At 43.2% G+C, this 13,826-nt stretch overlaps 1 protein-coding gene across 1 annotated transcript; it reads right to left on the minus strand.

Moving 5' to 3' along the window:
* Nucleotides 1-1,266: 1,266 nt before the first annotated feature.
* On the minus strand, nt 1,267-13,293 carry LOC145343257 (G2/mitotic-specific cyclin-B1-like). Its single transcript, XM_080189358.1, has 9 exons — nt 13,259-13,293; nt 10,818-10,955; nt 9,804-9,902; nt 7,693-7,869; nt 6,708-6,866; nt 5,289-5,525; nt 4,166-4,306; nt 3,968-4,078; nt 1,267-1,527 (listed from the first exon to the last, which is right to left on the minus strand). Exons 1-9 carry the CDS (start codon nt 13,277-13,279, stop codon nt 1,417-1,419), a joined length of 1,194 nt encoding a protein of 397 aa, XP_080045484.1. The 5' UTR covers nt 13,280-13,293; the 3' UTR covers nt 1,267-1,416.
* Nucleotides 13,294-13,826: the final 533 nt, after the last annotated feature.

Consider the following 13,826-nt stretch of genomic DNA (forward strand, 5'->3'; position numbering starts at 1 on the left):
ATTCAGGAGGGAGTTCCAGGAATTTGATCCAATGATGGAGTGGTGATACATTTCCATATGAGGATAGATAGAGACTTGGAGGGAAACCTCCCAGTGGTGGTATCCCACATCTATCTGCTGCCCTTTGTCCTTCCAGATGGTACTGGAGGATCATTGGCAAGTTCTTGCAGTACATCGCTGAAGTGTTCTAGGGAACCAAGCCAATTTGACCTGTATGTTACTCCAGACCTACACTTGTCCCCTGAAGTGACTTAATAGGGCATTCAGCTCAAATAATCTAGCACCCACTGGTTTGAGATGGCAATGATTACCAAACCGGCCAGTGACATTCATCTAAATGTTAAATGATGAGTGCTAATTAAATTTGCAGTATTTCAGCCAGAGCTGCTGCCTTGTCAGGAGTCCCAGGACTCAAAACTGCCTCTAACCAAGATAAACATTATAAGAGCAGCCAAAAAAAATTTTAAAAAGAAAACTGAAGCATTGAATGGGAAAGGACTGTGGCATGGGGAGGGGTGGAAAAAAACAAAGCACTGGGAGCACAGAAAATAGTATCCCTGGAGGAAATCAAGTTAGAAAGGAACACTCTGGGGGTGATTAAAAAAAATTACTAGAGAAATGTATAGCAATCTTATGGTGCATTGAGTACAAGAGCCAGAAGCTCCAGATTTTTAGTCACACCTCAGGACTTGGTGGCCAAGGGTGTTGAAATTTGAGACTGTCCTTGTAAAGTAGGACACGAAAAGAATTCATCCAATATTTAGTGTACAATATTAAACATGTATCCTTGTGCTAATGGAAAGTGAATGATTACAGCTAAATCAATTATCCTCAAGTGGGTCAATTTATGTTTTAGGCTACTTAGAACAAGGCAGATTTACAGGGATCCTGGCACAATTATGGGGAAAGTGGTCTAGAAATTAAAGTGGGTTTACTAATCCATAACTTAACCTCCACCAGCTACAGTAAGAGGTATTTGGGAACAGAATCAATCTCTAAGTACCCCTCCAACTCATGCCAACTTGACTAAAGGATCACTGGTTCAAATTGCCTGTTTGTTTACCATCTAATAAGTATTGACACCCACATCCAGAAAATTGAAAACTTTCTTTCACACTAGCCCAAATGGAAATCTGGTGTACTGAAAGGCATTCCTAGTTTGATCAAATTTTGCTGATTTAAGTCAAATCCCATCACAGGCCCAATTGCACAAAGCTAAACAGAATGAAATAGAGTTAAACATTGGCATTGAAACCACAATAAATCAAAGTTTAAAATCAAGTTTTATTAGTGAATTGAAAGTTGGGTGGCAGATAAAAACTGAAATTACATTTATTTACAGTAGCACATGGTGCTGAAAGGCATAAGAGCACAAGACTATACAAGAACACATTGCTATCAGAGAAAAGTGTGATGTTATTTCAGAGACACTAAATGCTTTGAAAAATTGAGAATCACATCAGATTTTAGCTGTGGAATGGTGCTGATCTTCATTTGCTTGCTGCTGGCATACTTGTTCTTAACTGTCTAGAATGAGAGGAGAAAATCCTGTTAGTGGAAGCTACAATGGTTTGATTACAATGGCAATATTGAAACAGTTGCTTGGTGGAAAGCTATATATAAAGAACATTAGTTCACTCCAGACAGCCAATGAGAAATAAAACTTTTGATACCAAGGCAGTGGTCAGAAAAGGCACCCAAACCATTTCAAAATGAAACCAATTGTGCCACAAAATGTAAGTGACAAGGGGCATGATTGATGGAAGATATAAATGGAGTTCAAAGTGCGATTCATGAGGAGAAAACAAGACAAGGGAATGCACAATAAATGATGGGATGTAGAGGAAGAGGGACATTGGAGTGCACCATAGCTAGAGTACAGCATTCACTTCTGATATTTGGTATTTAATTGATGTCAGATAAATGAGAATTTATTTAATAGCCAATACTAGATCAGGGCTCAACAAAAAAAAGACAAGGATGCAAAAGCTATGAATGTGAAAATAGTTCCAGGATTGAGAAACTTCCATGACAGACTGGATGCTAGGGACTTTTGTCAGTCAAGGAGGGAAAGGTTTGGACAGAAGAATAGATTGCAGAGATATGAGAAATTTAATTGAAAAGCAGCAATTGCTGCATGAGGGGGTGGGGAACTCAGGTGAATGGTTAGAATCTGGACACTGCCTGGTGGGGGGCAAGTCCTATCAGAACACTTGAAAGGAGTTGGATTATTCTAAAAAAAGATGGGGGGGGGGTGCAGCACTTTGAGTCAGTACAGTGACAGTGGTCAGCACTGCTGCCTGTGCCAGGGACTCAGGTTTGATTCCCAGCTCAAGTCACTGTATGGAGTTTGCATGTTCTCCCAGTGCCTGTGTATTTCCTCTGGGTGCTCTGGTTTCCTACCACAAAATGTGCAGGTTAGGTGGATTGGCCATGCTAAATTGTCCCTTAGTGTCAGGGGGACTAACTAGGGTAAATACATGGGGTTCTGGGGATAGGGCCTGGAATTGCATTCAGTGCAGACCTGATTGGCCAAATAAGAACATAAGAAATAGGAGCAGGAGTAGGCCATCTAGCCCTTCGAGCCTGCCCCGCCATTCAATAAGATCATGGCTGATCTGTTGTGACTCAGTTCCACTTTCCCGCCCTCTCCCCATAACCCTTAATCCCCTCTCTTATCAAAAACCCATCAACCCGCGTCGTAAAAATATTTAGCGAGGCAGCCTCCACCACTTCAACGGGCAGAGAATTCCAGAGATTCACCACCCTGAGTGAAGAAGTTCCTCCTCAACTCCGTTCTAAACCGCCCCCCTTTTATCTTGAGACTGTGTCCCCTAGTCCTATTATCCTTTGAGCGGGAAGAGTCTCTCCACCTCTATCCTATCCATCCCATTCATCATCTTATACGTCTCAATGAGATCTCCCCTCATTCTTCTAAACTCTAACGAGTACAAGCCTAGTTTATTCAGCCTCTCCTCATAGCTCAACCCCGGCATCAGCCTAGTAAACCTCCTCTGCACTCCCTCCAAAGCCAAAATATCCTTGCGTAAGTACGGTGCCCAAAACTGCACACAGTACTCCAGCTGCGGCCTCACCAATGCCCTATACAGCCACAGCAAGACCTCCCTACTTTTATATTCAATCCCCCTTGCTATGAAGGCCAGCATCCCATTCGCCTTCCTGACCACCTGCTGCACCTGCAGGCTGGGTTTTTGCGACTCATGCACAAGGACCCCAAGGTCCCTCTGCACCGTCACCTGCTGCAGTTTTGCCACGTAAGTGATAATCCTTCCTACCAAAGTGGACCACCTCGCACTTGCCAACATTAAATTCCATTTGCCATTTCCTGGCCCATTCGCCCAGCCTATCTAGATCCTTCTGTAGACTCTCCACACCCTCCGCACAATTTGCCTTTCCTCCAATCTTGGTGTCATCAGCAAATTTCGACACCCTACACTCGGTTCCCTCCTCCAGATCATCTATATAAATGGTAAATAGCTGAGGCCCCAGCACTGACCCCTGAGGCACTCCACTAGTCACCATTTGCCAATCTGAATAGCACCCATTGACCCCCACTCTCTGCCTCCTATTTGACAACCAATCCTCTATCCACGCTAACACCCTACCCCCAACTCCCTGTCCCCCTGACCTTCTGCAATAACGTCTTGAGGTACCTTGTCAAATGCCTTCTGAAAATCCAGAAAGACCACATCCACCGGCTCTCCTCTATCCACCGCCCTAGACACATCCTCATAGAACTCCAGTAAATTTGTCAGACACGACTTCCCTTTAACAAAACCGTGCTGCGTCTGCTCTATCAAATGGCCTCCCTTGTGCTGTAATTCACAATTCCAGCCAAATAAGACTTGAACTCCTTTTCACCTTAAGAAAACCATGCTGGAATTCAACAGAGTTTGGTCATTACACAGTCCAAAGGCCACATTTAAATGACAGTCTGAAAGCTTACCATATGCTTAGTGAGACCTTGATTGACCTTCACAACATTCTTGGCAATGTGCTCCATCACTGGAATAAGATCTTCCTCTTTATAGGTCATGTAGTGCTGCAGAAGTGGTGTCTGAAAGAATTTGGTTGAAACAGTTAAATGGGTATAACAGAAGCCACTGTCAGCTAAATGGTATTCATCTTTTAACTTAATACTCACCCAGTTACCATCGTTCAAGACTTTTTGAGCAAGACAAAAAGCAGCAGCAGCAATCTGAGATGGGAGATAATGAATCATCTCGTAGTCAACAATGGTCAGTTCCATCAGGTATTTAGCTAGAGTATGGTGTTCAGAGCTTACCTAGAGAGACAGGAAGCACATCAATAGTCACCTTTTAAGGAAAGTGCTGTGTCAAGATTTTTGGCATACTGATTACAGTACAGTCAGATTTGCTTCAAGCTAGTTTTAAAACTACTTACAGGATTTACTCATGCTTAGCTGCAATAAACCTAGTCTGACTTGGTTATGATTCAGACTAGATATTAAAATGGCATCCTTGCTTGACAATACTTACTGGAACCAAAAGCATCAAGGGTTCAAATAATCACAATCTACAAAACATTGCAAGATTGATACAGCACTTAAGTAGCATGAATATTTAAAGTTATTATAGCCAATGAAGCACTCAAACCAGAAAATTCTTAGTGCACCAGGCCACAAGAGTCTGCATCAACTCTTCAATAGGGCAGACTCAGGCCCTCCCCTCTGCCCTATCCCTATAACACCATGCATTTATCATGGATAATCCACCCAACTTTTGTACTGTGGAAGGAAACTCATTTGGAGAATGTGGAATTTGCACACAGTCACCCAAGGCCAGAAATGAACCTGGGTCCCTGGTGCTATGGGGCAATGCCAATCACTGACATTGTAGAAAATGAAGCAGCCATAATTTGGGAACTAGATTCCAGTGAGGTAAAGACCAGCAATTCTGGTCGAGGGACAAATTTTGGCAAAGACATTAAGATAACACCAAACCTGGCTGCTGTAATATAGTAGGTTGAATTCATAACCTAACTCAGAGTGAGCATGGATCCATAATAGAAGTGGCATTTTCAGATGACATTAGAAGTTGTCTACTAAAAATCAGATGGTCATACAATTTCTGTTGTGGCATGGCCAGAGCAAAGAGGAAGGCATGTTGTACTGGAGTACAAGGACATAAGGAGCTACACAAACTGAAAGTGGTTCTTTTCTTACAACAGCAGTTAAATTGTAAAGAACTACATTTCAGTTCTTCGTGAATAATCTTGGCTGGCAGAACAAATAAAGCTCGACTTACTTCTGCAACTTTTGAAGACCTCCTCAGAAAGTGCAGAGGCAGAGGCCTGCCTAGAGAGAAGTTAAGCTTCCGGAGAATCTTCCTTTCCATCTCACGTATTGCAGCTGTAGTGTAAGTATTGTCTGTGACATAGACAAAGTCTCCAATTTCAGGAGGATACATTTCTTCATATTTGGATGCCACCAGCATTGCTGTCACACCAACAAGTTGTAGCTGGTTCTTAGTCACTGGATTATCCTGGAAAAACAAACAACAAACCAGTTAAGGAATATTGCATTGTTACTGGACTATCCTCAAAACCAAGCCAGGAATGCTATATTAGAAATGTATACAATCTCCTTCCTGAATTCCAAAAAGCAGAACATCTGGTTCACTTGTAAGTTTGCTGATCTACATACAAAACATGAATTAGGAGCAGAGATTTGGCTGTTTTGAGCCTGCTCTATTATTCAATATGATCATCACTGATCTGATTTTAACTTCTACTACCCCCCACCGCTTGCTAAGTTCAAAGTGGGATTTCTCAACTGTCCAAAAATGAATGAATGGCCTTACTTTCGACAAACACATCCTTGTTTAAATTGCTTCATGGCCTCAACCCTCAATTTAGTTCTGAGCAATGGAAATTGAACATATCGTATTCCTCCAGCTCGTAGGTCCTATGGTCTTAAGTCCCCCCACTTTCCTTTTAAGATACTACTTCCCAACCCTTAATTGCAATTTTTTGAAAAAGTAACATCAAGGCACATGTATCATGCATCGCCTCAAGTTACCATGTTGCTCCAATGCTAGAATTGGATTGTTGAACTGGATATTACAAAGCCTCAATCTTCTCAGTCAGGTTACTTGAAGTCTCCCCCAATGAATTCATTGCAGGACCTCTCATCTGAACCAAGTTTCTTTCACATGTGCTTCTTCAATCTTTGAAAAGTCTGACATGGGTGAAAGGGGGGCAGAAATGCTAGGTGCTAGATAAATAGGTATTTTGTACCCAGTCCCTAGCTTCAATTTACACTTGCAGTCCCGTGTCCCAGAAATCCTGCTTTGAAGGAAAATGGCTTCCTGAAATGCTATATTGAAAACAAGGACCTGGCAGTGTACAAAATGGCTGCCATTAGGTGACTCAAAAATGAAGTCCCACCTTGTATTTGCCCTGAATGTAGGCTCATTTCAGTTTCAAGAATAAAAACCAAGCTTCAAAGAGTCAAGTCTTTGTACAAAGCCTGGCTTTTAATGGATGCTGTAAAAATCCAATCTTGATTCAACTATCAAACTCATTGCTACCACATCTGCTTTGTTTGATCAGCTTTTGGCTCAGCTTTCATTTGCATCAGGTTTGATCCCAGATTTCACTGGCTCTTGACCTGTTTACAGGAAAGCACCAGCCCAATCATGATTTGAGAAAACTACCATTTTTACCTGAAGGAATCGATCAATGATGGACACAGTCATGTACAATGTTTCTTGGAGCAGCTGAAATTTTCTCTGAACTTGTACAAGCCAGTCAATTAGGATAGCACGCATATTCCCAGTTATCTCCCTTCCTTCCAAGTACTTTGGCCTCACTGACTGTTCCACCTTTCCAGAAAAGAAATTTTGGTTAGGTTTTGCTCGAAACGTTATGTGACATTCAGTCATCAAATTAATACAAAAGGAGGGAAAGCTCACATCTTATCACAACTGTTCCTCCAGAACAAGTGCAGGAAAGATTTGCTAGGATCCTACTGGGACTTGATGGTTTGAGTTATAAGGAGAGGCTGTATAGACTTGGACTCTTTCCTCTTGAGCAGAGGCTAAGGGGTTATCTTATATAGAGGTCTAAAGATAGTGAGGGGCACAGATCAGTCAGATAGTGAATATCTTTTCCCAAAGGTGTGGGGCTCTAAAACTAGACAGCATAGGTTTAAGGTGAAAGGGGAGAGATACAAAAGGGTCCAGAGAGGCAATTTTTCCAGAAGGTGGTGAGTGTCTGGAACAAGGTGCCAGAGGTAGTAGAGGCAGGTACAATTTTGTCTTTTAAAAGCATTTAGACAGTTACATGGACATAGAGGGATATGGGCTGAATGCAGGCAATTGGGACTAGCTTAGGGCTTTAACAAAAAAAAGGGCATTCTGGACAAGTTGGGCCAAAGAGCCTGTTTCCATGCTGCAAACTTCTGACTTTACAAGCCTCCCAATTCCTCAAGGCCTTAGCAACATGTCAAATGGCCATTTAGGTGACTCAAAAATGAAGAGCAATATAGCACCTCCAAAAGGTCACCTATAGAAGCTGCAAAGAACTGAAGATCTTTGTACACCATCTCCCATCCCATCCTGGAAGGAATGGCAGCTGTTTTTTCAGTTTCAATTTTCTCACAAGGGGTTTGAATTGGGAACAACCAGATCAGTTAAAACAATGTCTGACCTCGAGCTGTCTCAAATATTTGTAGATATCTTTAACATATTCACTGCATAACATGGGATTGTCATCATCTGCATCAACATCTTTAACAGGAAGCAACACCTCCGAGAAGGCTTGGCACAAATCGTCGTAAACACAGCCTGATGTTTCCATCAGGGATGGTGATGCTGGTATCTGTAACTAAAAAGAATTATAACTTAAAAAAATCCTTTCCAAAAGTACAATCATTCACACCGATTAGAATTTCAATTAGAGCCATTTGCAATTAGCAGAGATTCCAGGTTTTCTACACATATCAAGAGTTAAGTATCCCTAGCAATAGGGTGGCACAGTGACTAGTACTGCTGCCTCAGTGCCGAGGACCTAGCTTGGGTCACTGTGTGGAGTTTGCATGTTCTGCATCTGCATGGATTTCCTCCCACTGATGTGCTGGTTAGGTGAATTGGCTATGCTAAATTCTCCCTCAGGTGTTCCTGAACAGGCACTGGAGTGTGGCAACTAGGGGATTTTCACAGCAACTTCATTGCAGTGTAAATGCAAGCCTACTTGTGACTAATAAGTAAACTTTACAATAACCACAATTACTCACTTGTGGTCTTGTATCATATTGGAAGCAGTCCAGCATCTTTCTAGGCTTCAAATATTCACTGTTGGATTTATTACCTCAAATCAAAAATGTAGAAATTGTCTCAAGGACTGAACTGAGGATGAACAGGTTAGTTCTGGTTGGTCAGGAAGTGTACAGTCTCAGGATAAGGGATTGGTTCACTTTCTCCAGGTCAAAATCCTGAAATTCCCTTTAATGCTGTGGGATTACCTATACCTCAGGGACTGCAGCAGTCAAGATGACAGCTCACCCCATCTTCTGAAGAGCAACATGGGTGGTCAATAAGTGACAGACAATATTTTATTGAATCCCTTCCATACAGGAGGCCATTTGGCCCAGTGAATCTGTACCAACCACAATCCCACCCAGACCCTATTCCCACAACCTTGCATATTTACCCTGCTAATCCCCCTGACTGTAGGGAGAATTTAGCATGGCCAATCAACCTAAGCCACATATTTTTGGGTTGTGGTAGGAAACATGTAGACATGGGAGAAAGTGCAAGCTCCACGCAGTGACCTGAAGCCAGAATTGAACCTGGGTCCCTGGTACTGAGGCAACAATGCTAATCAAAGTGCCACCAAGCTGACCCATTTTCTCAAATGGTTTTATTTATTCCTTTCTAGGATGCATTAAGAGTTCACCACATTGCTGTGGGCCTGGATTCACAAGGCAGCCAGCCCAGGTAAGGATGACAGATTTCCTTCCCAAAAAGGAAAGGGAACAAGATGGGTTTTTAAATGGTTAAAGCAATCATAACACTATGGTCACCATTACTGAGGCTAGCTCTCAGTTCTAGAATTTAAATTCCAGCTGCAGTGTTGGCATTTGAACCCTTGCCCCCAGAACATTAGCCTGGGCCTATGATAATCTTTGGAATTTTTTACCCCAGAGGATTATGGATGCACATGTGTGCATTACATTTAGGCTGCAGGGTTGATTTATGGTCTCAGGGAATCAAGGGATACAGAGATTAGGCGAAGTGGAGTTGGTGAAATAATCAGCCATGTGTTGAATGGCAAAGCAGGTTGACAGGCTTGACTTCCATCTCAGGCCTGCAATCAGAATTCAGGCAAGCTGCAAAGTTTGTTGCACTGCTATAACAATGAGCACATGTAAAGCTCAGACTTGTTTCACTAGAAGAGCCATCTACACATTATGTTCTTTCAAAGTCAATTGTAAGGTATAAACATTTGAAAATCCAATGCAAAACTTAATAGTAACAAAATCAACTCCCCTTTAGATCTGGGTGGAGTAGGGGTGTGGGTAGTAAGCAGCCAGGCAACTTGCTCTGGGAATGGACTTGACCCAATCTTCAGATGTATCTACATTTGATTTTCCTCTGGCCACAGGCTTGAAGGACAGGCACAGTAAAGCTATTCAGTACTAGAGGTTAGAATACCAATGAGGATTATAGCCTTGATGTACATAGTGCTTCATGTCTATATATGTTTTTGCTTAATCACCCATGTTACAACTAGACTCATAAGCTGTAGTAATATTTTACCTTTGGTACATCTTCATATTTTTCTGTTTGCACAACAACTGCAACTGGTTTGGTGAGCTTCTTCACTGGTTCCACCTTTGGGGCCACTATACTCTTTCCCTGTAAAGTTGTAAATTTTGGTAGAATTTCACAATTGGATTCTGGATTAACCAAAATTCAAAATAATAAAACAAGGTGGGGTGGGGGTGGCTGGTGCAGGGAAGAGATAGAGACTCAGTCAAATATGATGCTTCAGATTGGGAGGAAAAACATGATGGATTATGTACTGTCAAAAGCAGGTAGAAGAGCAAAGAAAAGGTCTGAGGGGGCAAGGACGATTAGATATGAAGATGCCATGGAACAAAAAGAGCATAGTAATGGTTGTAAAGATAAAACATTTATTCAGAGCACAAGAGAGGAACTCAATGTGGGAGTCCTGAAATTGTTCCTCAAGCTTGCATTGAGCTTCAGTGGAACATTACAGCAGGCAGGGTCAGAAGGTGTGTGCAAGCTGGAAATTAAAACGGCAAGTAACCAGAAGCTCAATGCTTGCAACTGATGCAAGGTGCTTGGTTCTCCAGTGTAGGGGAGGTTGCATCAAGCGGTGAATACAGTATACTAAATTCAAAGTACAAGTTAAAAATCACTGCCTTACCTCCAGAGTGTGTGTCTGGGGCTTTGGACAGCAGGGAGAGGAGATGCATCCTGTGATTGCATGAAAAGGAGACAAAGGGTTGAGGGATGAACAGGACCAAGGAATAGTTCCTTTCAAACACTGACTGCAAGGCAAAGTAGTGTTTGGTAGTGGCATCATGAAGATGGATGAGTTTTTGCATGCAAAAGTTGGCTGTAAGTGGCAACATAGGAAAATGCAGTTCTGGGCATTGTGGGGGGTGCTTGACTAATTAGTTGGTAGCAGATTGCCAAAATTACATGCATAAAAGTTCAATATTGTCCAATACTAACAAGATGCAAGCAAGTCAGACTCTTGCTAGGAATTCTCTAGCCTGGTAGAGTTAACAACACACAGCATACCTTTTTCAGAGGGACTTTAGCTCCTTGTGTCTTGTTTCCTATGTCCACCAAAGCTGTTCTCGGCCGCAAGCTGAGTTTTGTTCCAGCTTTCGCTGGAATGACTTTTGGTTCAACATTGTCTTTACCAACACGAGTAGCCTGTAAATTAAAATACTGTAATTGACAGAATACTGAGTGACAAAGAGCCATACTAACAAATGCACACCAATAGTATAGTAACAGCATAGGAGGCTATTCAGCCCATAAGGATGTGCCAATCTTTGCAAGAGCAACCTGGCTGGTCCAATTCTGATTCTTCAATCCATCCACTGCAATACAAACGTGCACATGATACCCAATTCCAACATGCATAATGCTCAATCTACTGCTAACCAAGGGATTCAGAGTTTATTGGATTAAAAATAAACTAGGCTAATTATACATGACAAGAAGTGATTTTTAATAAAAAAAGGGACATGAGCCTTAAAGGCTAGGCCAACATTTATTGCCCTAAAGGAGATGGTGGTGAGCTGACTTTTTGAACTGCTGCAGTCCATTTAGTGTATGTATACGCACAATGCTGTAGGGAGGAACTGATTCAGGATGGGGAGTGGCTTTAAGAGGAAAGTCCAGGCGATGGTGTTCTCATGCATTTGCTGTAATGAGTCCAACATTGTGAGGTCAGACTGGGAGACAGAAAAACCAGTTTGGTTACAGATTTAACAACTAGATGGCCATAGGTGAGTTTTCCAGACACTAGCTTGCCCAGTCTGGCTAAAGCTAATCTCAGTTAAAATATGGAGGAAAGAAAATCTAAAAATCTTCAGCAGCAAAAAACTGTCCTTCAAGACCGATCTCCCTAGCTAGATATCTAACAAGTGTAGATGTAACCTGCCACAGCACCTTCTGCTAATCATGCATTCAGCTTTTGAGCTTTTTCTAATAACTGGCCAAAAAAAGTTGATTCCAAGCTTATGCTTTCTTTGCAGAGAACAGCACCGTGGCAAGCACTGCTACCTCACAGCACCAGAAACCCAGGTTCCATTCCAGGCTGTGTGGAGTTGGTACATTCTCCCCTGTCTGCATGGGTTTCCTACAGGTGCTGCAGTTTCTTCCCATTCCAAAAGGTGTGCAAGTTAAGTGGATTGGCTATGCTAAATGTAGACGGTTACAGGGATTTTGGGGGCGGGGCAGGTGCTCTTTCAGAGGGTCAGTGCAGACTTAAATGGACTGAATGGCCTCTTTCTGCATTGTAGTGATTTAGAACATAGAACATTACAGCGCAGAACAGGCCCTTTGGCCCACGATGTTGCGCCGACCAGTTACAATGACCCACTAACCTAAACCAATCCCTTTCCATCCATAAACCTATCCACGGATCTCTTAAACGCCCCCAAACTAGGCGCATTTACAACTGCAGCAGGCAGGGCATTCCAATCCCTCACCACCCTCTGGGTAAAGAACCTACCCCTGACATCCGTCCTATAACTACCACCCCTTAATTTAAAGCCATGCCCCCTCGTGCTAGATTTCTCCATCAGAGGAAAAAGGCTATTACTATCCACCCTATCTAAACCTCTAATCATCTTATATGTTATATTTAGTGGAAAAAAAACAGCATTTTCATTTAAATGAATAAAAATAAATTGGGGGAAAATCTATTTCACTCCAAACTTTTTCCAGACGAGAAGACTGCCAAAACCGCAAGAGATTGCGATTTAATTCAGAAAAACACAACACTAATGGATTTATTTCTCCAATACAGTTGAGGCTGGGTTGAAAATCTGCATGGACTGCCATTGCTGAGCGTGATATTCAAATAGACTCTCAAATGCAGTGCTTAAACAGCATTTCCAGCCATGTGACTCAACAGCTAGAGAGGATCCTCCCTTTCATTGTAACACAGGGACAGCCGTCTATCTACAGATAGGATTGTCTCAGTGCTAAACCCAGGACCAAAGCAGCAGCAGCAGCAACCTGGCTGTGGGTGGCACCATGCAAGCCAACAAAGCCAGAGGAAATCTCCAGCCTGTACAGGGATAGGGCAGCAATTCAGTCTCCTCTCCCCCCACCACGTATAACACACCCTAGACCCCAACGAACACCTTTGCACCGCTTTTTTTAGCCATCTGCTATCAATAAACTTGGCCGCCCTCTTGAAGGGCGGAAGAGTAAAACCCAGAGCAGGACCCCGCGCAGTCGGTCCGTTACAGCAATGTGCAGCTCCTCAATGCACGCTTTTACTTTATAAAAAGCGGCAGAACGGAGATTTAACAAGTTACAAAGCTGGAGACGTTTAAACCAGATAGAAAATCAGTTAAATTATACACAGCAGCTGCTGAAATAGGAATTGAAATTTAATTTTACAGCTAACGCGCCCAGTTAAACATCAGGTGAATTAGTCATTTTAACAGCCCGCCCTTTCCCCATTACCCCCTCTCCCGATTGCCCCAGCCCCGCACCTTGGCCAGCCGCACAGCCATGCTCCTCCAACCTCTCTCGCAGACTGAAGCTGCCAGCCCGACTTCACATTTAAAATCCCCGCCGCCCGCGCTCATTCGCTGCCGTTCCACATTCCGCCACCTTTGATTGGAGCAGCCCGCTCCCCTAGAATGCGTTGCTAGGGCGACGGGTTTGTCTGACGTCACTCGCCTGTATCGGTTTGGTCGCCGCATTATTGGAAACAGAGCAGGAGGCAACGGGGTGGAGGCAGCTGTGGGGGGTTCTTTCGGGTCAAACCAAGCAAACAAACTCAAATTACATTAGGACAAAGAAAAAGGGGGCGGCTCCCCAAAAGGAGGGGGAACTGCCCGAACAGAAACAAGACACCTCATTTCAACATGTGATTGTCGGGGTCTATAACGCACGTCAACCCCTGCGGTGCCCAATGGGCACGGAAGGCATCGACTGTGCCCGTGGACACCGCACGCTCCCTCTCCAGGGGCACCTTGTCGCGAACGTAGCCGTGGTAGAGGGGCAGACAGTCGGGACTGACAGCCCCCCTGATCGCCCACTGCCTGGACCTGTTGA

This window comes from Carcharhinus amblyrhynchos, chromosome 5 (assembly GCF_965287045.1).
Source record: "Carcharhinus amblyrhynchos chromosome 5, sCarAmb.v2.hapA, whole genome shotgun sequence".
Classification (NCBI taxonomy): Eukaryota; Metazoa; Chordata; class Chondrichthyes; order Carcharhiniformes; family Carcharhinidae; genus Carcharhinus; species Carcharhinus amblyrhynchos.